Source organism: Ctenopharyngodon idella, chromosome 2 (assembly GCF_019924925.1).
Source record: "Ctenopharyngodon idella isolate HZGC_01 chromosome 2, HZGC01, whole genome shotgun sequence".
Classification (NCBI taxonomy): domain Eukaryota; kingdom Metazoa; phylum Chordata; class Actinopteri; order Cypriniformes; family Xenocyprididae; genus Ctenopharyngodon; species Ctenopharyngodon idella.
Genome location: NC_067221.1, coordinates 5,711,454 through 5,737,663, shown reverse-complemented (window position 1 = coordinate 5,737,663; position 26,210 = coordinate 5,711,454). Strand labels below are relative to the sequence as shown.

The following is a 26,210-nucleotide window of genomic DNA, read 5'->3' as shown; positions in this document are numbered from 1 at the left end:
TTATTCAATAATTCTTGTTTTAGACTTCTAATTCGTGATTGGTGTTTTGTTTTGCTCTATCCTCTGCGCTTCCATGTTCGTCAATATCTCATGTGTTGCTTCAGATGTTTGCCGGAAGCTGGTTATTATAGTTTATAAAGTTGTAAATATGGATATTTTTCTTACAAAAACGCATCGCTTCGCTTTAGAAGTCCTTTATTAACCCCCTGGAGCCGCATGGATTACTTTTGATGGATGGATGCAGTATTTTGAGGTTCAAAAAAAATTGGTTTCCATTCACTCCCATTATAAAGCTTGGAAGAGCCAGGATATTTTTTAATATAACTCTGATTGTGTTTGACTGAAAGAAGATAGTCATATACACCTAGGATGGCTTGAGGGTGAGTAAATCATGGGATAGTTTTCAGTTTTGGGTGAACTATCCCTTTAAGAAATGTAAAGTTGAACATGATTTTGATGATGAAATTTGTCATTTTAGATGAAGGACAGCCTCCAGTCTCTTCCTCAGTCCCTTGGTGAGCTGGTGCAGCACAGTCTGCTGAGGCTGGAGACTGAATATTGCAGAGCAGGACTGGGATGGGCATTAGCTACTCTTGCCGTCAGCTCCAACGGTACAAGACCTTGTATTTATTCCTGACCTTGTGCAGTTCACTTCTGCAAGAACTGTTTTAAAGGATTAGTTATTTATGTCTTTCTTTCTTCAGTCAAAAAGAAATGAAGGTTTTTGAGGAAAATATTCCAGGATTTTTCTCCATATAGTGGACTTCAACAGGTTGAAGTTTCAAATTGCAGTTTCAGTGCAGCTTCAAAGGGCTCTACATGATCCCAGATGAGGAATAAGGGTCTTATCTAGCGAAACGATCATCATTTTCTAAAAAATAAATTAAAATGTATGTACTTTTTAAACACGAATGCTCATCTTGCACTGCTCTGCAATGCACCACACATTACGTAATCACATTGGAAAAGTCACTTGTAACGTAGGCAGAAGTATCGCAGTAGGGCGAAAAAATCTCATTTTCTCCTCCAAACTTCAAAATCGCCCGACATCGTTGTTTTGCCTTTTTTTGTAAAGGCTGTTTGACTTGGTCTTTGCATGTTCGCTTTGTAAACACTTGCTCGGTACTTCCGCTTACGTCACGCGTGACCTTTCCAACGTGATTACTTAATGCGTGGCAGAGCAGTGCAAGACGAGCATTTGTGGTTAAAAAGTATATAAATTTTAATTTTTTTAGAAAATGACCGATCGTTTCTCTAGATAAGACCCTAATTGCTCGTCTGGGATCATGTAGAGCCCTTTGAAGCTGCACTGAAACTGACATTTGGACCTTCAACCCGTTGGTAGTCCACAATATGGAGAAAAACCCTGGAATGTTTTCCTCAAAAACCTTTCTTTCTTTAGTCGAAAACACATAAACATCTTGGACGACATGGGGGTGAGTAAATTATCAGGAAATTTGAATTCTGAAGTGAACTAATCCATTAATATAATGCTGTTTTTACAAAGTTTTGTTAATTCTTTAAGGTTGTCTCTACAGGGGACAAGCTCAAATTAAACTGTCCAGCCCTTCTCTCTTAAAACGGTTATCATGCTACAGTGATTAGTATCAAAAAACAATATTAATATGACACTGAATGATTCATATATCATGGTCTTTGCATGGTGCATATGTTGAAAGCATGATATTACCATGTTCAAAAATTCAGGGTCATACCATGGTACTTGTTTTGCTTATTTTTTGTTCCAAAGATCTGTGGCCCAAACTTGAATATGTATCAGTTTTATTAAAAAATGTCAATGGTTGCACCTAGGAAACTAAAGGACTAAAATGCATGTTTGAGCTGTTTGAACTGAAAGCAACATATTTTAAGATTGTTTTGTCTCAAGATGCACACCAGTAATGTTTTATTCTAAGGCACTTTTATAAAAGCTACTTAAAGGCTTAATCTAAGCCCTGTCTGTGAAACCAGGCCATAGAGTTTTTATTGTAATATTGTTAGAAGTTTAATTGTATGTTTCTTTTTTAATTTAAATAACTGAATGAGTGATCGCTTTTATTTAGATATATTGAAAATAAGTATTTCTCACCTCTAATCCGTTTCTTCGACAGGGCTGCGTGAGAGTGATCTCTACACTATATTGAACATGTGCAATGATTTAAACTCCAGAGGTGGGCTGGTGTCATGGCAGGAAATTCTCCACATCGCGAGGCATCCAGAGAGCCGTGTTCCCATGGCAGTATTCTCTCAGCTGGCACGAACCTTGCACAGGTACAGCACGGTGAAATATATGGACATAAGAAATAGCTTCTATTTTTCCACAATGAATTTATTTATTATTATTGGTCCGCCAGTCTAATTGGACAGTCTCACGGTCAGGGGTCAGATGATCTCCTGACTTTGACCCATCCGGAGGTGAGGTCAGCCTTTGAACATCTGTACCTGTCTACTGAGGAGAGTAGAACCAGAAGTCATCTGATAATTGCAGGTAAAACAAGATTCAGGCATATTGTGGTGCATTTTATGTGTTTTATACACTGCAGTTTGGGAGCAGTGAGATTTAATTTAATTTTTTTGAAAGAAATTAATACTTTTATGCACCAAGGATGCATTAAATTGATAAAAAGTGATAGTAAAGACTTTTTTTTGTTAAGGGAAATTTATTTTTTCAAATAAACGCTGTTTGAATGAGAACGGTTTGGCCGGACAGTGGAAAAGCAGCTATTTTAAAATACATTAAATTAGAAAACACTTCTTATAAATTGTAATAATAATTCACATTATTATTGTTTTACTGTATTTTTGGTAAGTGCAGTCGAGACTTCTTTCAAAAACGTACCGACCCCAGACTCTTGAACACTAGTGTTTTTGTTTTTATATAATTGTTTCTATATAACTTTTTCCCAGCTCACCTTTGGGTCCGGTCAAATCCTCAGGGGAAGGACACGTTTCTTCACTCTGACGCTGATATTCTGTCTCATCTCCCTGCTCACCTGGTCAGTGTCCCATTACTCTTTAACCTTTCAGCTTCAGTGACCAATGTGAGGTTACTAAACTCATAAGAGATGTCTGTTCTCTTTCTCCGATCAGATGGGCAGTAATCAGTGGGAGCCTTTGTGTTTTCTTCTATCGAGTTACTACTTCCTCTATGCTAATGTGCGGCTTGGACTTCTTCACCAACTTCTGGAGACCTACAGTTTGTTCGGTAAAGCATCTGATGTTTTGCTGTACTACATTTTTCTTTTTTTTCTGCTTAGTTCACAGGTTCTCATATTGTTTTTCTTTTTATCCATTTAGCCCAAAAATATGGGACCAAAAAATCAACAGGTATTTTACTTTTATATTATTGTATGTTTACGAAAACCCAACTAGACTGACATTAAAAAGGACTCATAATCTTAAAAAGTATTCATAATCTAAATCGAATTATAGTTTTTGCAGTAAACCTATACCAAACTCATGTGTGTTTGTCCAGGTAACCTGAAGGATTTTGAAGACTGTCTCAGTTTTCTGAAGCGCCACAGCCTCCTCCTCTCCCAGTGGCCTGCTCTCTTTGTACAAACAGCTCTTAATGAACCATGTGACAGCTCTGCACATTTGTGGGCTGAAAGCATGACGAGAAATGGAGGGGTGCATGCTGTAAAATGCCTAAACTTCACAGATGCAGCTGTAAAAGAAGTCAGGTACTAATATTGTGTCAGATTAATAGCATATTATTGTCATATTTCGAGTTGAACTATTCAGTTATAAGTTCAGATTAATGCTGGCTGACCTATAAAAGCATAGTTGGGTTTCTGCGGGTCTTAAAAAGGTCTTAATTTGCCCTTACACAAAATAAGGCCTTAAAAATGTCTTAAATCAGAGCAGAAAGTCTTAAATTTATACAATCATTGCATTAAATGTTGCATACATTGCAAAAGATGTATATCTTCTTCAGTGTTTTTCAGTACAAATCTCTTAACATCTTTTGAATCAGATACATTTATTTGAGATGTAAATGTAAAATTGAACAAAATTAAGTGAGTTTATGCTTGAAACAAGAACAAATATCTGTCAATGACTTATGAAAACTTCCCTTTTGAATTAAGTTGATTTTTCTCAGCACATTGGCAAATATTTGCTCTTGTTTTAATCATAAAGTCACTTAATTTTGATCAGTTACTTAGACTTTACATTTTGTCATTTTGCATCTCCAGTAAATTCATCTTGATTTACGAATCTTTAGTCATTTGCGCTGGAAAACAAGGCAAAATACTGAGGAAGAGCATCACTTTGGTGCAGTAAAAGTTGAATTTTCAATTCATTGTGCTTCTCCTTAGACATTTACTTTGAAACATATTAACATATTTTGTTCCCTTCAATTTATTCCTTAAATTTTCCTTACTTGGTCTTAAAAAGGTCTTTAAAAAGTCTTGAATTTACCTCCATAAAACTTGCAGAAACCATACACTTATACATCTTTAAAAAAAATTTAAATCCTAAAATGTAATAATGTGGTTTCAGACTTCCTGGACACCATTATGCGACAAGGTTGTTTATCTAGAATTTTTCTATGCATTTTAATATTGTTTTTTCTGCTCAGTGAGCTGGTTTCCACCTTCCGCTCTGAGCCAAATTGTGTGGTGGTGAGTCCTGATGGAAAACTTGCGGCAGTGGGAACCGGAGAGGGAACACTTCACTTTCTGCATACAGAGACTGGACAGGTAACAGTTCTAAACGTAAACAAATGTACATCTACTAGGAGTTTTGGCATTTTTAGGATAATTCAGTGGACATCACAATTGGCTTTTTTCATTACTTTTTTCAAACAGGAAGTGAAGTCATTGATGAGCAGTGCTGATGGCATCTCTGGATGTATCTTCCTTGGGGAGGAGCTTCTGGCAACAACCTCGTTTGATGGGCAGGTGGAGGTGTGGGATGTTGCGAGTGGTTGCAGGTATTTTATGTTTTTCAATGTACAATTTACTTAGCAAAAAAAAAAAAAAATAGCTGCGAGCAGCAGTTATCAGGGTTCAAGCGCTTTAAGGCCTTTAAGCACATGCATTATTATGTTTTAATTAGCAAGCCTGTAACCATCTCGATCATAGATGGAAAAGACCATTTACAGCCAATACAGGCAATTTACCATAGGAAATATATGATTTATAAAGCTTTTTAACAGTTATTGAGGTTGAGCCCAAAACCTAGGACTAGTTCACCAAAGTTGATTTTTGAAATAATCTCCAATATTTAACGAGCGATTCGATGGACAGCAACGATCCTAGAGCCAAAGTTGTTCAGAATGAGGAGTTCTACCATGTGGTATGAATGTCGAGGGCGTGTTTTCAAAAAATCACGTGATATACAATCCTTTACACGTGTGAAAAACGCAAAGGCGCCCGCTGGTGGCCGATTTCTTTAGAATTTCTCACAGGCCCAGCGAGTTTTGTTTCAATTGGCCTCTGTTAACCTTACGATAGCTGCTCAAACTTCAGTGGCTGATGGTGGACATGTTTTTTGAGATACATCAATGATACAGTCGTGGCCCCTTGGACGAAGACACTGCACACCAATTTTCAAGTCGATTGGACTAACGATGAAGTAGTTATAGCCATTTTCATGTTTTATTTCCTGTTATAGCGCCACCAAGTGTCCAGACGCCTCACCCTTTTTCACATGACCACAGAATGAGCTCTTACATAGGTGTGCTGAGTTTGGTGAAAATATCTAATAGCATTCACAAGTTATAGCCGTTTTAGTAAAAGTGGCTCCACCCACTTTGAACGTTTTGGCGCCCCTTAGGGACCGTGAATGGGAATTTCAACTTTTTTTGATAATTATTGACAATCAGACTCCAGAGAATTAGCTGCACTGGTTTGGTTCTGATTGGGTCAAAAACCTAGGACTAGTTCACAAAAGTAGCTTTTTTTAAAAATCCAAAATACCCAAAAATTTCGAATGACAAGCCAAGGATTCCAACAATATAAGACACTTGAGCCTAGGCCTAACAGTTTAAGACTTATGAGCCATTTCATACTTTTGTCCACTGTTGTGCCCCTGTCAGGCCAATTGAGGCGAGCCTTTGTGACATTGTAGACGGTGTGAGCACTACCATCCCTCACAGTTTCAAGTCTCTACGACTTACGGTTTGGTCTGACCGATCACTTTTAGGGGAGAATGCTGATCCTTGGAAAATTTAACAATTACAAAAGGGTTTCAGAGCTATGCGCTTGACCCCTAATAATTAACCAAAGATTACTAACCTGTGCAAATTTTTCTGTCACTTTAAGAACTGCCCACATGAATGCCCACTCCAACAAGATCACAGGATGTGATGTCAGTCCAGACAGAAAACTCTTTGCTACTGTCTCATTAGACTTAATCTTGAAGGTAAAACTAAGAAAGAAATGATCTTAAATCCGAACTACGTGTGGTGTTGTACTCTTCTGAAATATTCATCATGTATGTGGCTCAGGTGTGGTCAGCGCAGAAGAGCACAGAGGTGGCCTCTCTCATTAACCCCTCCCCTCTGAACTGCGTGAACTTTGACCACGAGGGCCAACTCTTGGCAGTGGGCTGCTGGGATGGAGCTGTTCGTTTGTGGAACTGGCTTGAACAGAAAAACGTTACGGTGAGGAACAACTCCAAAGATATGCTACTATGCCTGATACACTAAAACTTAATGTCCCCCCCAAACACTTTCACTTTTTCAGACTCTGTTAGGTCATCAGAGTTCAGTGCGGAGTCTGTCTTTCTCTCCCTGCTCCTCCATGTTGTGCTCCGGCTGTCTGTCAGGAGAAGTGCGGCTCTGGTCAGTGACAGCAGCTGCTTGTGTGGGCAGTTATCATGCTCACCGCGGCTCCACGCAGTCACTAAACTTCCTGCAGGGAGGAAACCTTTTGCTGAGCGCTGGACATGACAGTGTGGTGAGGAATATGATCTTACAATCTTAATTTTCAGTTGTCTAACAGGCATCCTAAAACACTCAGTATTGAGTCCTTTTTTTGTTGTCTAGGTTAATGTGTGGTCTGGTGGTCTTGGGCGATCTGTCGCTGTACTGGGAGAGGAAAAGGTACGTCATGTTCTTAAATTAGAATTGCTACTTGTTATACTATTAATACTGCTTATACTACTTTTTATAGGTATTAAAGGGTTAATTCAACCAAAAATGAAATTTCTGTCATTTATTACTCACCCTCGTGTCGTTCCACACCTGTAAGACCTTCGTTCATCTTCAGAACACAAATGAAGATATTTTTGATGAAATCCGATGGCTCAGTGAGCCCTCCATTGCCAGCAAGATAATTAACACTTTCAGATGCCCAGAAAGCTACTAAAGATGTATTTAAAACACTTCATGTGACTACAGTGGTTCAACCTTAATGTTATGAAGTGACGAGAATACTTTTTGTGTGCCAAAAAAACCCCAAAATAACGACTTTATTCAACAATATCTAGTGATGGCCGATTTCAAAACACTGCTTCATGAAGCTTCGAAGCTTTACGAATCTTTTGTTTCGAATCAGTGGTTCGGAGCACGTATAAAACTGCCAAAGTCACGTGAACCATTGAAATTTCGAAACACTTATGACGTAACAAAGCCTTGTTTACTGAAATCATGTGACTTTCACGCTCCGAACCACTGATTCGAAACAAAAGATTCGTAAAGCTTCATGAAGCAGTGTTTTGAAATCGCCCATCACTAGATATTGTTGAATAAAGTCGCTATTTTTTTTTTTTGGCACACAAAGTATTCTCATCGCTTCATAACATTAAGATTGAATCACTGTAGTCACATGAACTGTATTAAGTACGTTTTTAGTACCTTTCTGGGCATTGAAAGTGTTAATTGTCTTGCTGTCAATGCAGGCCTCACGGAGCCATCGGATTTTATCAAAAATATCTTAATTTGTGTTCTGAAGATGAACGAAGGTCTTACGGGTGTGGAACGACATGAAGGTGAGTAATTAATGACACACTGTAAAAAGTAATACGCTCTATCTACTTAATAAAATTGTGGCAACAGATTACAAGCAATATTATTAATTAAATTCAACATATAAGAATTGAGTTAGAATTAATCAAATTAATTCCTTAAAAGTCAACCATTTAAAATGTGTAAAATTTGCAAACACCATTGCAAAAACTACAAACTGACATAAAAAGCAAAGAGTGAAACTGCCTAACTAAATGAAACACTGATCACCACAATGGCGACCAAACCATTTTCAATAAAATCAACATCAACATCTAAAGCTCTGTTGATTCATGTGTTTCTCTTTCCTTCAGTGATTCTACTTGTTATCATCATCTTCAGTGTTGACAATAAAAATTAAAGAGTTCTTAATTCATCTTTGACGTCTGTCTGTTTTTGTTTACATTTTACTTGTTTTAAATGGTTGACATTTAAGGAATTAATTTCATTAATTCTAACTCAATTCTATTTGTTGAATTTAATTAATAATATTGCTTGTAATCTGTTGCCAAAATTTTATGGAGTAGATAGAACGTATTACTTTCTACAGTGCAGAATTTTCATTTTTGGGTGAACCCTTTAAATTCAAAAATAAATTCAGCCTGAACTACTTGATGTTCAGACTCCAAACCTGCCCCAATGTGTGATATCTGTTGGTTTTTGTAAACTTGTATACCTGAATATGTTTAAATTATATTTAGGCCTGTTAAAGGGATAGTTCACCCAAAAATTACTCACCCTCATGTCGTTCCAAACTGTAAGACTTTAGTTCATCTTCGGAACCCAAATGAAGATCTTTTTGATGAAATCTGAGAAATTTCTGTCCCTCCTTTGACAGTCTACGCAACTACCACTTTGACGCTACAAAGTTCACGAAGAGATCATAAAACTAATTCATATGAATTGAGCGGTTTAATCCAAATGTTCTGAAGAGACACAATGCTTTATATGATGAACAGATTTAATGTAGGCTTATATTCACATATAAACCTGCTTGACTATAAGGATGGTATTAATTAATCATTATTTGCAGGTACCAGTATTGCAGCAGCAGCAAAAGCACACCAGACGGGGAAATGAAGATGAAGCTAATGCTCTGTGTGTGGCTGTGGCCAGTGGGTACGCCGCTGTGGGTTACCATGGAGATGGTATTAAAATGTTCAATTTGAAGTCAGGTAAATAAACATTTGCATCCAGCATTTACAAACGTGCTCATCCAGAAATACTCACATTCACAACTGCTTCTCAATCTTGAGAAAAACATGAACGGAATAAAGTGCAAAAAAACAATCCTTAAAGGTGCAGTAAGTGATATCTGAGAAACACTGTTGAAAGTGAATCGGACCGAGCGCCAAAACACTTCACGCAGCAAGGGGTGTGTCCGCTCATGGGGGGAGGTATCTGTGCTGCATAGCGTATTTGTGAATTTGAGGGCGGAGCTATCAAGATAGGGGTGTGATCCTTTTGAGAGGGGCGTGTTTGTTTTGGTGATTTCAAATATCAACAGCGTTTTCTCTGAAATCGCTTACTGCACCTTTAATAATAATGGAGAGTACTGTGAGTAACCAGTAGTAGAACCCATCCCAAAATGCCTTGTGCTGTAGGAGAGAAGGTCTGGGCCAGTGAGGAGCTGCAGGTGTCCATGCTCTGCCTCATGTGGATGGAGGAAGAAGGGGCAGAGCTGCTGCTGTCTGGGGCCATGGACCACCGTCTCAGAGTCTGGGAAAGGCAAGGAGAAATTCCTGAAAGCCTTGTGTCAATAGGATCTTTTGGCGTTCAGAAGGGAGCTGTTCTCGCCCTGGCTCAAAACTCCACTTGTGTGGCATCTGCATCTGGTCAGTGTACACAAAACGTTTTGTCGATTGATTGTGGTCCGTATTGGATATTTAATATTTGCATACTCCTTCAACCTATTTTTGCACTTGCATTGTCTTTACCATAATCTAAAAGCGCTCATAATTTAAAAAACACTGTAAAATGTAATCTTTAGTAAATCTCAATGAATATCCATTTTCATACTGTGCATTATATATGTTGTAATGGATTAATTCATTAATTTTTAAACAACTTTAACTTTTATTTCATTTTATTTTATTGAAAATTTTGTTTTAGATGACTTCACTATTGCTCTGTGGTTGAAGAGTGAATTGACTTCTAAGCCCTGGATCAACCCTAAGGTGATGTGTATTCTGAGAGGTCACAATGGAGGGGTCACATGCCTTGCCTTCAGTCCTACTGGGAAAGAGTTGCTGTCAGGAGGGAAAGATCAGGTACTCAGTCCACTCCACATCTATCACTGGAACGAATGGAAGAAAACACACAATATCTCTCTCTCACTCAATTTTTATCATAATCTCCTCCAATAGGCTTTGATGGTATGGAACGTAAACTCCTCCCCTCCAGTTCTTTCCCAGTCTTTTTCCCATTGCCATGGAGACTGGATTACAGGATGTGCCTGGACATCATCTGCTGTGGTAAGAAAGCCATTTACAAAGTGCAGTTAGTTCATTTCAATAACATCTGACTCTGTGTGTCTGTAACCAAATGCAAAACCTCTCTCACACCTCAGCTTAGCTGCTCCAATGACTGTAAGCTGCGGATGTGGGACATCCAGACAGGAAGTTTGCTCAGAGAGATCCTGTCTAGTTCATCTTTGAGCACATTGTGCTGTTGGGTAAAGCAGTTGTACCTTAAAGCCTTGGACCACAGTCACAAAGAATGGGAACCTGTTGATATTTATGCACTTTTTAATGTCTATAGGAGGATCTTGTCATGGCAGGCACTACAGATGGACTGCTGATGGTTTGGAAGTGGGAATCAGGTGTACAAGTCACCAGGATCCAGGCCCACAAGTCCCGTCTCCATCACTGCACTGTTGTCTCTCAGCCAGGTACAGTGATTAAATATACAAATATACACATAAACAGCAGCTTGATTTCTAAATAGTGTATCTTGCTTACACAGATGTTTTTTTGCATACAGATCTTGGAGAGAATTTAAAGCAAGAAGACTTATTGGTAGCTTCAGCATCAGAAGATGGAACTGTAAAACTCTGGCATCCACTGCAGGTAACAAACTCTCACTTTTGTATCTTATTCATTAATAATTTAGTTATATTTTATTTAAATAAAATGAGGGTATTTTAAATAATTCCCAGAGACTAATTCTAGAGATGCATAATATGTCAATACCATATTATTGATCAGTTGATACTGGATATTTAATTATAAAACAATTTCCCCTATTTTTACATATAAAAACACTAATTTAACACTTTAAAAAAACACTAATAGTTAAATAACTGTTATAAATATAATCTTTAGCCACTTTCATAATATAATGTTGTGATGCCTAAATTCACTTCTTGTGTTTAAAACAACTGGTTTTAGTTTAGTGGGGTTTTTTTATTTTTATAAAATGGTATACATTTTTGAGGGATTAGTTCACTTTCAAATGAAAATTAGCCCAAGCTTTACTCACCCTCAAGCCATCCTAGGTGTATATGACTTTCTTCTTTCTGATGAACACAATCTGAGAAATATTAATAAATATCCTGACACATCTGAGCTTTATAATGGCAGTGAACAGGATCAACGAGTATGAGCTGAAGAAAGTGTCTCCATCCACATCCATCCATCATAAACGTACTCCACACGGCTCCAGGGGGTTAATAAAGGCCTTCTGAAGAGAAACGATGCATCTGTGTAAAAAAAATATCCATATTTAACAAGTTATGAAGTAAAATATCTAGCTTCCTCCAGACCGCCTTCTGTATTCAACTTACGAAAAAAGAGTAAAACTCTCGCAGTTCAAAAAGCTTATGCTACGTCCTACACCTTCCCTATTCAACTTACGGAAAAAGCTTAACTGACGCGACGCCAGTTCCATTTTTTCCGTAAGTTGAATATGGAAGGCAGTCTGGCGGAAGCTAGATATTTTATAACTAATTTCATAACTTGTTAAATATGATTTTTTTTTTTTACACAAATGCATTGTTTCTCTTCAGAAGGCCTTTATTAACCCCCCAGAGCCGTGTGGAGTATGTTTATGATGATAGATGTGGATGGAGACACTTTCTTCAGCTCATACTCGTTGATCTCGTTCACTGCCATTATAAAGCTCAGATGTGTCAGGATATTTATTAATATTTCTCTGATTGTGTTCATCAGAAAGAAGAAAGTCATATACACCTAGGATGGCTTGAGTAAAGCTTGGGCTAATTTTCATTTGAAAGTGAACTAATCCTTTAAGGTTGGCCATTTGTTGTTATTGGCCATAAAATGAAAATAACTCTCATCTTATTTGCATCGGCTAGATTTTTAATATCAGTGCATTGCTAATTTATTCTCAAAAATTATGTTTTCATAGGTACATCATCATAATACTCTGCATGGTCACAGTGCGGAAATCCAGGCTTTAGTGTGCAAAGAGGCCGGAGTGCCGGAGTTTCTCACCGTCTCTGAGGATCGTTCCCTCAGGTCATGGAGCGTCACCACGGCAATGGGTACGGCAAGATGGTCATTCCCAATTCACTCACCTAAACTGTCACACAAATCCTCAGAACATTTTGTTAGAGAACAAAAGCAGAATCTAAACTGATATGAAAAGCGGTGACAACATTGCAATTTCTTATGAAACTACAGCTGCACATCCAAAAATATATATTTGATTGGCATTAATAATTATATACAATCATCCGCAGAAGCTGCTCCTCGCCAGAAAGGCGGTGTCCGAGCTGTGTGCTTCCTTGATACTGATGAACTCATGGTGTGTGGTTATGACATGGGCAGATTGGAGATATGGCATCAGAATTCAGTGGTTTACTGGAAGAAGGTAATCATGAGTTTATTATTTGTTGATCAGTTAGTAAAAATATAGTGTGAGGGCTCTTTACCTTCCTTCAGTTGGAAATGTCTGAATGAATGGCTTTGTGTGTGTTGCACTAAGGTCAGTGATGGCGGCTTAACTGCAGTCACTGGTATGACAGACGATCAGCTAGCGGTGGGTTGCAGCGACTGCTCTGTATTAGTCTGGAAACTGGAGCGGGACACCAAGAAGTGCATTGTGGGGTATTGACTTTTAACCCTCCTAACTTTCATATTTCAGTTTTTCAAACTTGTTGCATTTTAAGAAAAAATGTGCCATTTTGAACCAAGAACATGTCATTTATGTGATTCAAGCAAAACCAATAATTACCAGGGGGTGGTGAGGGGAGAATTAAACAATTTGACAAAAGGTTTGTCAAAATAAGACCACTGAAGATTCTTTGCATTGTATGATATATATTTATTATAAATTCATCTTCATGTCAGTCTTGAAAATGCATTTTGCTCTTGAATTCAGCAGCATAAATAATAATATTCAATATAATAATATCATTTGTTATAATAATATTGTGTATGTGATTTTTTTTTTTGTTTTTTTTGTGATTTTGGATTAGATCACTAAAAGGTAGTCTTTAAAATCTGATATATTTATTACAATTTACATTGTTAAATGTAATTCAAATCTCAGTATGAATATCCATTTTTAATACTGTTATAATGTTCTAAATTTGTCTACATTTCACAAAACTTTAAAATGATTGATTTTAGTTATGTTTTTAATTTATTTAAAGCTGCAGTCTGTAACTTTTTTTGGTTAAAAATGATCCAAAATCAATTTTTGAGCAAGTACATAACCAGCCAGTGTTCAAAACTATCTCCTTACCTTAGCCCGATTCACAACGGTAAGTTTTTAATAATGTTTTCTAATAAGAGCGGTACTGGTGGGTTTCCGCGGGAAAATTTGAGCATGCAGCCGTTCGTATTTGCGTCATTACGTAACGTCTGTAAACATAAAGAAGGAGTCCCAGCTAGAAGGCTATATGGCATGTGAGGATGCTGCAGGTGGCTGATCATTTATAGCCTTTTCTCAAAGCAACTGCAATAATTAAACGTATCATTTTGATGGCGGATTGTAATCCAGAAAGGTCCAAATGACAATCATCAGTGACAACTGGAGATTCACCCGTAGTCAAAAGCAAAAGATTTTGGGCTGGGAAGTGGCTACAGAAATTGAAATCTACAGGTAACGAGATCGAGCTAAGCGATCGTTAGATTTAATCACCATTGGCAGCGCGATTTATTGCTTATTTTCTCAGTTGGTCAGAACAAAAGTGGCAGATTTGTTACTTTCTTATTGTAAAATTCTTATTTTGGTCATACTTCCAAGACGTAGAATCTGTGATTCCAAAGTACAGTAACATTAAACATTGGATACATCCATGCTGAGGAGCTGTGTCGCAGAGTCCTGCACGGGTCCTGTTTGATAAACCCACACCCGCAGTTATTAACAGCACACCCGACCCGATATCCGACAGAAACACAAATTTTTAGCCCGCACCCGACCCGACCCCTTTGACATAAAAACCACAACCCGACCCGCACCCGCATTAAATCTCCTACATGAAGTAGACAAAAATAATTTTCTCATGTAGCCTAACACAAGCAATAAAACCAACATTAGGCATTCTATGTCGCTGCATTTAATTAAACATTGCATTAAACGACACAAGTAAAACAATACAACAGTGTTTTAGTAGGCCTATTTAACTGTAAGCTTAAAGCTAGTAAATATTTTAGCAGATTCACTCGCATTTAAACGCGGTTGTCTCTTCTGAAACTCATGTTTACCTGGCCACTGGTCCTCTTTGTAGCAGCGTGAAAAATATTCTAAAACTTTTATTCAAATTGTGAATAGCCTATATTAAACAATAAAGTGAGCAAAGCGCGCTCCCTTTAATAATCACTATAGCTTTCGATCAGATGCAGCGCGATTGGCTACAATGCTCAGCGCTGCAAATCATGCTTTAAGCCTTTAACGGTCTTCAGACAGAGTGTGAACACAAATAAGCACGGGACCATTTGAAAGCAGCTGTCAAATGCACCAAAATTAGTTGGAATAGTCTTGGCTATTGGACCCACAGTCCGCCCGTGCCTACCGTGCGTCCGACCCGCACCCGCACCGCACCCGACACGTAAATATTATTCCACCCGTTACATAAAATTTGGCAGGTCACCCGTCGGGTATCCGCGGGTACCCGTCCGCGTGCAGGACTCTGCCGTGCCGATGCACAACCCACGTAAAGATGATAATTCCACAAATAACTGCAATTGCAGGTTTCAAACAGAGATGGCGACAAAGAGGCAAAACTTACAGACTGCAGCTATAAAAATAAAAATAGTATAGGTTATAATATATGCCATTTATCATTTATTATATCAGCCAGTGTCGTTTTATGTTTTCCACACTGTGGCTAAAGAAAACTACGGATGATGTAATGATTGCTTCACTCCTGAGTGGTTGTCTGTAGCCAATTTAATGTTTGTCGATTTCACACAATTTGATGGTTGGATTTTATTTTGTTTCAGGCTCGATAAGATGTCTTCATACAAAGTGGAGAATCCCGTGAGCTTTTTGTTCTACTGTGGCAGTCTGTATGGAGCATGTGTGAATGGAACAGTCATCGATGTGATCTCTACTTCTACCTCGTGGAGCAAACAAAGTTATTCGTAAATAAACACCATATCATTTTTACACATATAAAAGATGTCCTGCACTCTTCTGTTAGGCCTTTTTCTGTGATTATGTTAACATTACTTCATTGGGTAATAAGAAGTGAATGTACAGTACGTGTGTTTTGTTGTAGCTGGTCAGACGAGGTACGTCCTATCGGCGTGATGGCAAATGATAGCAAGAGCTTTTGGCTGTTGGGGCAGAAAAACGGTGTACTGTACATTGGCTTCAATGTAAGTTCATCATCTATCATTATCTTGTGACACTGACATTGTAAAAACTGTCTGAAAACTAAATGATCTGAAATGGTCTGCCTTTCAGTTGTCTGTGAGTTCAGATCACAGTCACTTCTTAACCTTTTGTGACGATGCGGTGGGTAAGAGGCCTGAGAATTTGAAGGCAAAAGAGGAGATGTGGGAGAATATGCTGGAGGATGAGCTGCAGCAGCAGGGGGAGGAGCCGCAGGAGCAGGGGGAGGAGCCACAGGGGCAGGGGGAGGAGCTGCAGGGGCAGGAGGAGGAGCTGCAGAATCAGGGGGAGGAGTCACATCCGCAGGGGGAGGAGCAGCAGGAGGAAGAGGAGGAGCCACGGCAGGAGGAGGAGCCACAGGAGGAGGAGGAGAAACCCAGCAAGGAACGGCTTGAACAGCTGCGAATTGCAAACCGGAAGGCGGCGCAGATTAGGTCCTGGATCACAGCTGCTGCAGTGCAAAACGGTACACCTGTTCTTACACTTTAATATATAGCATAAATGAATCAATGTGTCAGAAGGTCAGTAAAACGTGAAGAGAGCTATCTGTTCAAGTCCATTTCTCACTTTTATTATGAGAATGAATTACTTTTAATTATATTCACAACTGTTTGAGGCTGTTTACACAGGACACATCAAGGTAAACATAAACTGGTACATTCGTCTTTGCAAATGGGTGCATGATGATGTTGAATTGAAGCGTCCATGGTGCTCCGCCTCTGCCCGCTACAGTAGCCACGCCCCAAACTCTCGCTATAGGTTGAGCTAGACAGAGACTGACAGATCTGAGCGGACCGCTCTCATCATTTTGATAGTGCCTGGGAGGCTCAATGTTGACAATTTTGGAAAACATAAACCCATGAATGGCATACAAATAGTAGTTAATGAAGAATAAAGAAAAAAATCACACATACTTAACCTTTAACACAACATAAAACTAAACAATGACCCATTGACCTTTTAGTGGTCATTATTTGAACTGTTCATGATCATGGTTTCATGTTTTATTTTCTCCTGCAGACTTTTTTGTGTGTGGTGATTATAATGGGAACATATGGTTCAACCACCCTCCTAATCCGTGCAACTGGACTGAAAGAAAACCGGCAAGTATCCTTTAGCTTTCCTGATAGATACAATGATCATGTCATGAAGTCATGTGTTGCTGATAAACTGGGGGAATTTTGACTGGTCTCTAGGCACACACAGACAAAGTGAGCGTACTACGGCTTACCGAGAGCCTCATCATCTCTGCGTCTTACGACAGATCCGTCAAACTGTGGGACAGACACACTAAGAAACAGGTGTTTTTATTCACAGTATATTGAAGGGGTGGATTTGCGATCATCTCCATTTCTCCGACATATACATATATATATATATATTCCACTTCCTTTCTTTTTCCCACTCATTTTCTGTATTTCACAGGTTGGCATGTTTGTGTGTGGAGGCCCCGTCAAGGTGCTGGAGGTGAACCCTCGTGACCCCAAGGAAATCATTTGCGGAGATACGCAGGGTCAGCTGTACTTCCTGTCCTGGAGAGGTTGATTTTCTCATAGTCCGTACATTCTTCTTTAATCAGTTGTAATGTTGCATTCATTCTGCACATTTTCATTTACTTGCACGCATGGGGCGTCTTGCACTAATGATACTATTGCCTTAAACTAAACCATGATATAAAGAATATTTGCTTTGTTTTTTGTTATATGAAAATGACAACCACTTCATTTTATATTTGATTTTATTTTCAAGGAGTGTACATCGTTTATGGATGAAAAGCTTTTTTGGGTGAATAAACTGTCTGCAAAATCACATGGTGAAAAGCAGATGTCCACTGAATGTGCTGTGATGGTGTTCTCCATTGTCAAAAATCCACTGGCCAGGATAGAGATTTACTTTTATTTTATCCCCTTTTTCTAGCAGCAGAGAGACTCCATTTGAAGAACTGATAAAACCACTTTGTTGGTGTCCATGTGTAGACATGATATGCTGGTCATTTTTAAACAGGCCTGCGGTAACGGCTTTCTGTGGATTTCCGAAGGCCTTTGAGAAAACCCTGAATACATACACTCCCTTCACAGGTGCTGTGAAGATTCCTGTATCAAAAAAGGTTAATTAGATCCATTCAAATGAGAACATTATAGAAAATTACAGAGAGTTATTAACACTACATGAATTGATTCACCTGTTTCTGCATCATAGGCGTCTCCAGTGTTGAGGAAGACGTGTTTGTAAATCAGGGTGTGTAAACCATCAGGAAATGGTCCAACGCTTTGTGGTCCAAAAGAGGTCAACAGAGAGGCTGAGAAAGCCACTTTAGGAGCTAAAACATAGACTTATACATTAGATTACAAATTATTTCACTATATTTACACTACACTTCAGAAGACTGGGGTTTAGATTTTTTTTTTTTTAAATAGTCTCTTAGTTCACTAAAGTTGCATTTATTTAATCCAAAATACTGTAATATTACTGCAGTTTAAATAGCTTTTTTAAATTTAAAAATGTCTTTATTTTATGGAAAAGCTATATGTATATATATCACAAAATTCAAAATCTTTAATAGTTGAATCCTTAACATTTAATTAAAACACACATGCACACACACATAAATATATATATATTTTTAAAAAGTGACTTTTGATTTACAAATTGTGATTTGTTACCTTGATTCTGCTTTATTAGTTCATCCATTTGGATCTTTGTTGTATCATACAAAATCTTCAGTTCTTTTGCTTGTTCTAAAATAATAATCATTCAAACAGATGTTCAGTGCATACATGGACAGTAAATGAAAGCTGAAGAAATATATATATTCTTGTTGTCATGTATGTCGGATCCTGTCACGTTACCTTCGTTCTTTGTTCTTAGTAGCTCCGTTTCCTTCTCCATAGATTTCATCCTTGCTTCCATCTTCCCCAGTTCTTCAAGGATGTTTATGTTTGGTGAAAGTTCATCATCTGCTGGTATAGCCCACACATTGAGCATTAAAACTGATATAAGAATCCACATTGTGCTGCCGGTAACTAATAATGTACTGCGTCAACTGAATTGTTCTTTTATAGAACAACATCTTGCGTAATCGTTTAAACTGTCTAGTAGACTTTGGACTACAAGAAGTACATTTTGAGGCAATATTTATTTTAAGCAAATAAACAATAAAATAAAAAAATAAGTGTGTGAAAGGAACTGCAATATTGTGCCCTATTCCCCCATTATTTTTCATAATCCTTTTTTCCACATTGTTCTGCTATTATTTCTATGGGATAATTCTTTCATTCCACTTCTAATCAGTCTTTTTATTCATGTTGTATTCAGATCAGTGACTCCAGAGCTCAATCTAGGGCCTTTTAACATTGTTGAAAATTTGCCTTGATGCTGAAATTTAATATACAAATCAAGAAATGTAGTTTCACAGTGTACAAGTTCTTTTCAATAGTGAAAATGAAACCCACTGTACTTTTACCACACAGGCCTATTTTGATTTTCAAATGCTTTAGTGAAATATCTTGTATAGCCTACATATATTTGCCTCATAGGTGCTGTAAGCATACCTGTATCAGACAGAAATTACAGTAGTCAATATTTGAAGTGAATCAAAAAAGTTAATCAAAGTTGTCCTAAGAAGAAGGTTTTAGGACAACTTTGATGAAAGGTTTTGATCCACTTCAAATGTTGACTACTGTAGATTAATAACGCAAATTAAAAGGTAAGAATTTCTGATTCCTATATGTGCACAGTGGAAGACTATCAAAATGGAATGTGCATTGAACATTATTTTGTGATTAAAGCCTTCTGATATACAGAAAAAAAAAAATGCTTGTGAGTGAACCTTGGGTATGTTAATTTAGAGGACGACAGAAAAACTGAGAAAGCCACTTTTGAAACTGACAAAATATGTTACAGATTACAAATGATTTAATTGGACTCCCTTTTAAGATTTACCTTCTAAAGAGACTGTATCTAATTTAATTTCTTTAATACATTAGGCCTCAATGAATATAAATGAATAGAGGGTATGCATTGACGTCACTTTCCCGCCAGAACACGCTCCCTCAGCTGGACTGAGTGGCAAAAGAACCTGCTGCATGACTGGATTTAATAGGGGAAACTGCGAAAACGCGAGTAAAACAAACAATTACACTAAAGGTTGGGCTCGAAAGTGTTCCTTATAACATGTCAAAGAAACCTAATCGATGGATATTAACATGCAGCCAGGAATCGTGTTTCCTGACAGCCTGATTTCGACGCCGGGGAAACGCAAGCAAATCGGCCTGTGAACGCTTCATATAACTACAATATAGGAAGGTCTAAATCGGAGTGATCACTTATATCAATGTTATATATATCATCATATCGTCCAGCCCTAAAGCCCTATAGTTTTTGTCAGTGTTTATTTAAAAACACCCAATTATGCAGAATATAAGATGGTAAATATTTAGTTGATGAGTTGTCAACAACACAATTCATGACAATACAATATATTGGGTATGATTTTACCTCAAAATCCATCGTTTCGACACAAAATGATAACTGCAAATCTGTTTCTCTGCCTGGAGTCCTGTTTCTGTGGATTGCAGTGATCCATTTGCTTTTTTTTATTTTTTCAGTAGCTTTTGGCAGTCTGTAAAAATATACCTCAGATTTTGTGTCAAAGCTATTTGTACAGTCAATAGCAAAGCTCTTTCCCGTTCTGGATGTGTTTTGTGTGTTTTCCGCGGCATTCACGCTGAAAAACAGTGCTGCCACTCAGTGGGTGTAAACAAAGTCCCTTTAAAACAAGTCATTTCACTCGGCGGCCATCTTTGAAACGCCTCTCGGGCATCCTGGGCATCATGCAGCTCCTATCTCTTTGAATGGGGAAACATCAAATTCTCCAAAGCTGTTTGCCAAGCTTTCGATTAAATTTCATATTTGAATGAAATCTGACAACAACTGTCTCATAATTTTTTTTTCCAAACGCTCAAATCATGACAAAAAAACAGTATTTAGGCTGGATCAAGCTAATGCGCATGCGCATGCGCAGACCTAAATGCGAGTCTCTTGTGCCTCATTTCGAAGGCCGCGTCTGACTGTTTCTATAGAAACCGGTGCTTCTAACGGCCGCTGCAGTGACGCGATGACTTTACAGGTCGGCGATTGGTTCTTATTTTGAAGGCGGGACTTATTCCGCGATATTGAGCGTTACACTTTCTCCCATTCAAAACAATACGAGTGACATGTCTTGTGTTATTCTATAGTCTTTGGTGGAACCGCAGTCATAACGGTCGACGGTGACGTCACGTGCATACCTCCTATTAGTTAGTTCCTGTTCTTGATTCTGATTGGTCAATAGCTGTGTTTTATTCACAATAAAACATGGCTATGACCGCAACGGTTCTATGTATCATACACAACACTCTTAGCAACATAAACTGTATGTTCTCAATTGATATTGTTCATTGATGTTTACTGTATTATGTAGAAGAATATTGTGAGAAAGAGATCGATTGAGCGAGTTTATTACCTGCATTCAGATTAAGCATTTTCCTTCAGGTCAGTCCTATGTTCATAATGAAAAATCTGTTTAAATGTCCGATGTATTATCTTGTCCTTTTAACAGTTAAGGGGTTTTCCCGTGACTGACAGCGCTAGTCAAAGCATTTGTCAGTTGCGTCTTGTTCCGTGTTCACAACAATTCAGTCTTTTCAATGTAAAAGTCTTCGCTACTGACGTGACACACTCATAAAGACAGTTTTTGCTGCCATCTAATGGCATAATAATGTAACTTCTGTTGCTGTTCATGGTCAGGGACTATTTTTCGGGCGGAAGGAAGGCTTTTGGTGAAAGTTTAATTCATGAAAGTTGCATTGATACATATTTTTAGCTTTAACGTTTGTATTTTGTGGTAACCGTTTTATAAAAGCAATAAGGTACTCGAGTGCTGTATCGTGAAAAAGTCACAGCTGAAGGGGTTACTTCGCTTCGTGTCGTGCCTAACAACGCCCTTCAGTCGTGACTCATTCATAATACAGCACAGCCTCTGTACCTTATTGCTTACATATAAAAAATCAACATTGTATAGATTATTTGAATTTTTTTAGGTAGTTACAGCAGCCCTGAAATGACATGCTAATACATTTGAGTCTTGTATTATTTTTATTGAACAAAGATTTGTTTAGTTAGTTAATTTGTTGTGACCTTCAAGTCTTCCAGCTTCTTTGCATGTGCTAAAATAAAGTGCATGCAGTAAAAAAAAAAAAAAAAAAGTGAAAGTGATGTGTGGCCAAGTATGGTGTCCCATACTCTTATAGTTATCTGGATATGTTCTTCACATTTGTCAGCAGCGTCACATACCTGTGTTTTCTGTTCTTAGTCGCTCCATTTCCATCAGATATTAGTGGTGTATCAACTGAAATATTGTTCTAGTCTCAAAGACCACAACTTGCGTAAATGTTTAAACTGTCCAATATATTGACTTTGCACTGAAAAACGGCTGAAAAAATGGTTTTGAAGGAATTTGTTTTAGGCAGTCACTATGAAATGGAAAAGGTATATTGTGTATTTTGTGCTTCATTTATTTACTTAAACATTATTATTATTTTCTTATTGTTCTGCTCTTGCATTAAGAGAGTAAAGATGAGTGACTCCAGAAAACAGTAAAAGAGCATTAGATCATGGAATAATGTGACCCCCCAAAGTTTATTATTTTGATAAAATGCTTTTATGGGTTACATTTCACACATTGACACACTGTGGGTCAAATAGGACCTTTTAACATAGGTTTTAGAGAAAGACCTTGTCAGAATACTTACTTCATAGGTGCCGTAAAAATAGGTGATATTTTTAAGTACAAGTTAGTTTCAAATTTGTTTTAATGTACAAAGATGCTGTGTATGTTCTGATCACATGGGGAAAAGCAGATGTCCACTAAAGGTGCTGTGATGATATTCATTGTCAAAAATCACAAAATCAGAGTAGAGATTTACACATATTTTATCCCCCTTTTCCAGCAGCAGAGAAACTCCATTTGAAGAGCTGATAAAACCACCATCTTGTTTTGCATATGTAGAAATTTCATGCTGGCCGTTCCTAAACAAGCCTGCGGAAATCCCCCAACTTGAACTTCCATAGGCCTTAGTGAAAACCCTGAATACATACACTCCCTTCATGGGTGCTGTGAAGATTCCTGTATCAGACAAAAATTACATAAATCACTCAGGATTTTAAAAAAAAGGCACATTCACAGTTTATCATGTGATTATATACCGTACCTGTGTTTGCATCATAAGCGTCTCCATTATTGAGGAAGATGTGTTTGTAAATCACGGTTTGTAAAGTGCTGTTTGGTCCAATAGTGGATGACAGAAACTGAGAAAGCCACTTTTGAAACTAAAACATAAAATATGTAAATTAAATATGATTTCATTGGACTCACTTTTAAGATTTACCTTCTATAGAAACATATATCATTTAGATTCTTTAAAAACAGTAGTACATTAGGGTTATTCTTTTCATTGACAAAATTGTATTTCATTACTTTACCTTCATTTTGTTTAATTAGTTAATTCATTGTAACACGCAACTCCTCCAGCTTCTTTGCTTCTGCTAAAATAACAAACAATCATTTATTTTTCAGTGCATACAGAAAAAAAGCAAAGAATTACCAATTCACTTTTAAATCATCCGCAGTGCTGAATAGATGAGTGCTATAGTGCTGTTAGATCATAAAAATACTAATTATTGCACTGGAAGTCATTTTTAGAACTTGTGTTATAGACAGTATGTAGACAAAACTACATTTTCATAAGAAGGAGTTTTGTTGAAAATGTGTATTTAAAGTTCTCTATAGATATGTTATTAAAAACACATTTGTCAGCAGAGCTGGGTAGATTACTTATGAATTGTAATCAGTTACTGATTATAAATTACATGACAAAATTTGTAATCAGTAATATAATCTCGTAGATTACTAATTTTGGTAACGTAATCTGACTACTTTTGGATTACATTTGTGCTAACCCTTATTTGATGTCACATTTATTGTAGGATAATCTTGTACTATTTTGACAGATACAAAGAAAATATATATTCCAAAAAAATATATTCTAGTCGCCAACGAGAGCCTCAATAGATTATTTTTAAACTGCAATGTATGGACAGTTAATACTTAAATACTAACACTAATGTACCTGTTAGTGTTTGCTGATAGTAACACTGAATAAAACAAAATCACATCTTATGATTTTAAAAGATATTTACTTAAAATTAAACAGCAACATTACAAAAACAAATATTCTTGTTGTTGCTGATTTCTGTGCATGATTACACACACCTCCCCCTCACTGCTGGAAAAATTGTATTTATTATGAAAAAAATATAAACGTAAAAAAAAAAAAAAAAAAAATTAAAATTAGGAGAATCAATTAATTGTGAACAACTGCCATTGTGTAAATAATATGTAATCGGTCTCTGGTGTGGTGGTTGAGATATCTGCCACTAGGCCACAGAGGCTGTAAAGTTAGACCCAAATGAAACACTCAAGGCAGTACTCCAGGCAATGTAGATTTATTAAAAAAAAGAAAAGTCTTTGCAAGCAAAAATCCAACAAAAGTTCTTCTCAGACAGAGGTATTAATAACATAAGAGATAATGGAAAAACCACATGGGAAAATAAAAACTCCACGAGGGGAGAAAACAAAACTAGAGAACATTAACAACCAAATAACTCAGAACACCTTACCTGAGGTCGCTTGGAAGGACTTGGAGAAACAAAGCAGGAAGCACGCAGCCAAGACTCAAAACCAAGTGAGGAACAAGGGGAAAAAACACAACTAAAATACCCTAGGACAGAGGTTCTCAACCTTTGGCAAGCTGGGCCCCCCCAAAGCTGGTTCATTGCAGTTGGGGCCCCATATATATATAAATATATAAAACTAAATACGACCTCACGTTTTATACGTTTGCAGCCTCTGAAACTTCGATTTTCTGCATTTTTCGCATCCGTAGCAAATATTTTAAGGGGTGTTTTTGACAATTGAGAGCCACCAAATGACGAATATGAAAAAACGAATACGACAGTTTCGGACTCAGTCAGGGTGCAAGGACCTTAAACTTTTGAGGCTTGCGCAGCTTCTCGAGGAGAAATCAAACAAATGAGCGCCGTTTTCTAAAGTCTATGAGCGCAGCACACACAAATAAACTAAACTGACATACTGCAGTTACATTTCAAAATGTGGTGTTTTTATATTTATAACATTTGAATACAGTTCAGCAACATACATGACATTTTTTTACTGACGACCATGAGAGCTGACAATTGACCATCGCTTAATTTACCATCACCTCGCGATTGAAAATGTGACACTGATATGACAGTTCAACAAACAAGTTAATAATATTAAGTCACTTACATTTTAGACGAAATAATGACTGTTTTGGTCTATTTTAGCAGCGAAAATAGATCCGATGAATCCAAACAAAGATCACAACATAGCGCATCTCACAGCAACACTCAATCGTGTTTTGAATGATTCAGTGTTTTGAACAAATTGTTTGAGTCAAAGATTCAATGACCCATTCACAAACATCTGTCTCATTCTTGATGAATCGGCCGTTTGAACGAATCGTGAATGAATGACTCAATGATTCGCTTAATAAAACCGCTTATCACCTGCATTTGCGCTCACTATCGACAAACCAATCAAATTTGTTCAAAACTTTTTTTTTTTTAAATCAGTCCAAACACATTTTAATTTTATTCAGGAGTTATGTATATACAAAACTATAACTTTTTATGACAGTAGTTTAGTGATAAAAAAAAAAATTGCAATTTTTTTTTTTTTTCAGGTTTTTTTTCCTCCCATCCTGTAGCCTACTCGCGCCCCCACCGGTTGAGAACCACTGCCCTAGGAGAAACAAGGCACAGGTGACCTGGATAATGCTAACAAGGACCCACGAGTAAGAACTAAGGCAGAGGGGAACACAGGGGACCTCTAGAGGCACGGAGACAAACTACAGGACGTAGGATGCTGACAGTAATCCATAAAAAAGTAAAGTATTTTAAAAAGTAGTTTAATTACAAGTACTTGATTTTTGGAATCTGATTACGTAATCCAGATTACATGTAATCCATTACTACCCAGCTCTGTTTGTCAGCAGTGTCACATACCTGCATTTTCCTTCACCATAGATTTCATCCTTGCTTCCATCTTCCCCAGTTCTTCAAGGATGTTTATGTTTGGTGAAAGTACATCATCTGCTGGTATAGCCCACACATTGAGCATTAAAGCTGATATAAGAATCCACATTGTGCTGCCAGTAACTAATAATGTACTGCGTCAACTTAATTTATAGAACAACATCTTGCGTAATTGTTTAAACTGTCCAGTAGACTTTGCACCGAAAAACTAGATTTTGAAGCAGTATTTATTTCACTATAAAATGGAAAAGGATTTGAGTGCTTGTAACGAAAC

The 26,210-nt window shown here is 37.4% G+C and overlaps 2 protein-coding genes and 1 pseudogene across 3 annotated transcripts in view; 1 reads left to right on the top strand and 2 right to left on the bottom strand.

Annotated features, from left to right (window-relative positions):
- tep1 (telomerase-associated protein 1) overlaps window positions 1–17,596 on the top strand; it is a 43,190-nt gene extending 25,594 nt beyond the window's left edge. For both annotated transcript variants that reach the window (XM_051869998.1, XM_051870005.1), the window contains exons 28-56: window positions 479–611; window positions 2,112–2,271; window positions 2,355–2,488; window positions 2,908–2,996; window positions 3,091–3,205; window positions 3,298–3,327; window positions 3,476–3,683; window positions 4,583–4,703; window positions 4,812–4,936; window positions 6,270–6,369; window positions 6,455–6,610; window positions 6,693–6,905; window positions 6,995–7,051; window positions 8,988–9,129; window positions 9,559–9,789; window positions 10,067–10,224; window positions 10,321–10,428; window positions 10,524–10,628; window positions 10,715–10,844; window positions 10,937–11,022; window positions 12,323–12,458; window positions 12,657–12,787; window positions 12,902–13,023; window positions 15,367–15,507; window positions 15,645–15,744; window positions 15,833–16,226; window positions 16,781–16,863; window positions 16,957–17,061; window positions 17,186–17,596. In XM_051869998.1, the coding sequence (XP_051725958.1) occupies window positions 479–611; window positions 2,112–2,271; window positions 2,355–2,488; window positions 2,908–2,996; window positions 3,091–3,205; window positions 3,298–3,327; window positions 3,476–3,683; window positions 4,583–4,703; window positions 4,812–4,936; window positions 6,270–6,369; window positions 6,455–6,610; window positions 6,693–6,905; window positions 6,995–7,051; window positions 8,988–9,129; window positions 9,559–9,789; window positions 10,067–10,224; window positions 10,321–10,428; window positions 10,524–10,628; window positions 10,715–10,844; window positions 10,937–11,022; window positions 12,323–12,458; window positions 12,657–12,787; window positions 12,902–13,023; window positions 15,367–15,507; window positions 15,645–15,744; window positions 15,833–16,226; window positions 16,781–16,863; window positions 16,957–17,061; window positions 17,186–17,305 (3,933 nt within the window). In that variant the 3' untranslated portion in view covers window positions 17,306–17,596. The remainder of the gene's footprint in view (window positions 1–478; window positions 612–2,111; window positions 2,272–2,354; window positions 2,489–2,907; window positions 2,997–3,090; window positions 3,206–3,297; window positions 3,328–3,475; window positions 3,684–4,582; window positions 4,704–4,811; window positions 4,937–6,269; window positions 6,370–6,454; window positions 6,611–6,692; window positions 6,906–6,994; window positions 7,052–8,987; window positions 9,130–9,558; window positions 9,790–10,066; window positions 10,225–10,320; window positions 10,429–10,523; window positions 10,629–10,714; window positions 10,845–10,936; window positions 11,023–12,322; window positions 12,459–12,656; window positions 12,788–12,901; window positions 13,024–15,366; window positions 15,508–15,644; window positions 15,745–15,832; window positions 16,227–16,780; window positions 16,864–16,956; window positions 17,062–17,185) is intronic.
- LOC127498754 (cerebellin-2-like) lies at window positions 17,481–22,556 on the bottom strand. Its single transcript, XM_051868445.1, has 5 exons — window positions 22,552–22,556; window positions 18,610–18,794; window positions 18,424–18,498; window positions 17,943–18,080; window positions 17,481–17,853 (listed from the first exon to the last, which is right to left on the bottom strand). Exons 1-5 carry the CDS (start codon window positions 22,554–22,556, stop codon window positions 17,567–17,569), a joined length of 690 nt encoding a protein of 229 aa, XP_051724405.1. The 3' UTR covers window positions 17,481–17,566.
- On the bottom strand, window positions 22,420–26,075 carry LOC127498720 (cerebellin-2-like; annotated as a pseudogene).
- Between the last annotated feature and the right edge of the window lie 135 nt (window positions 26,076–26,210).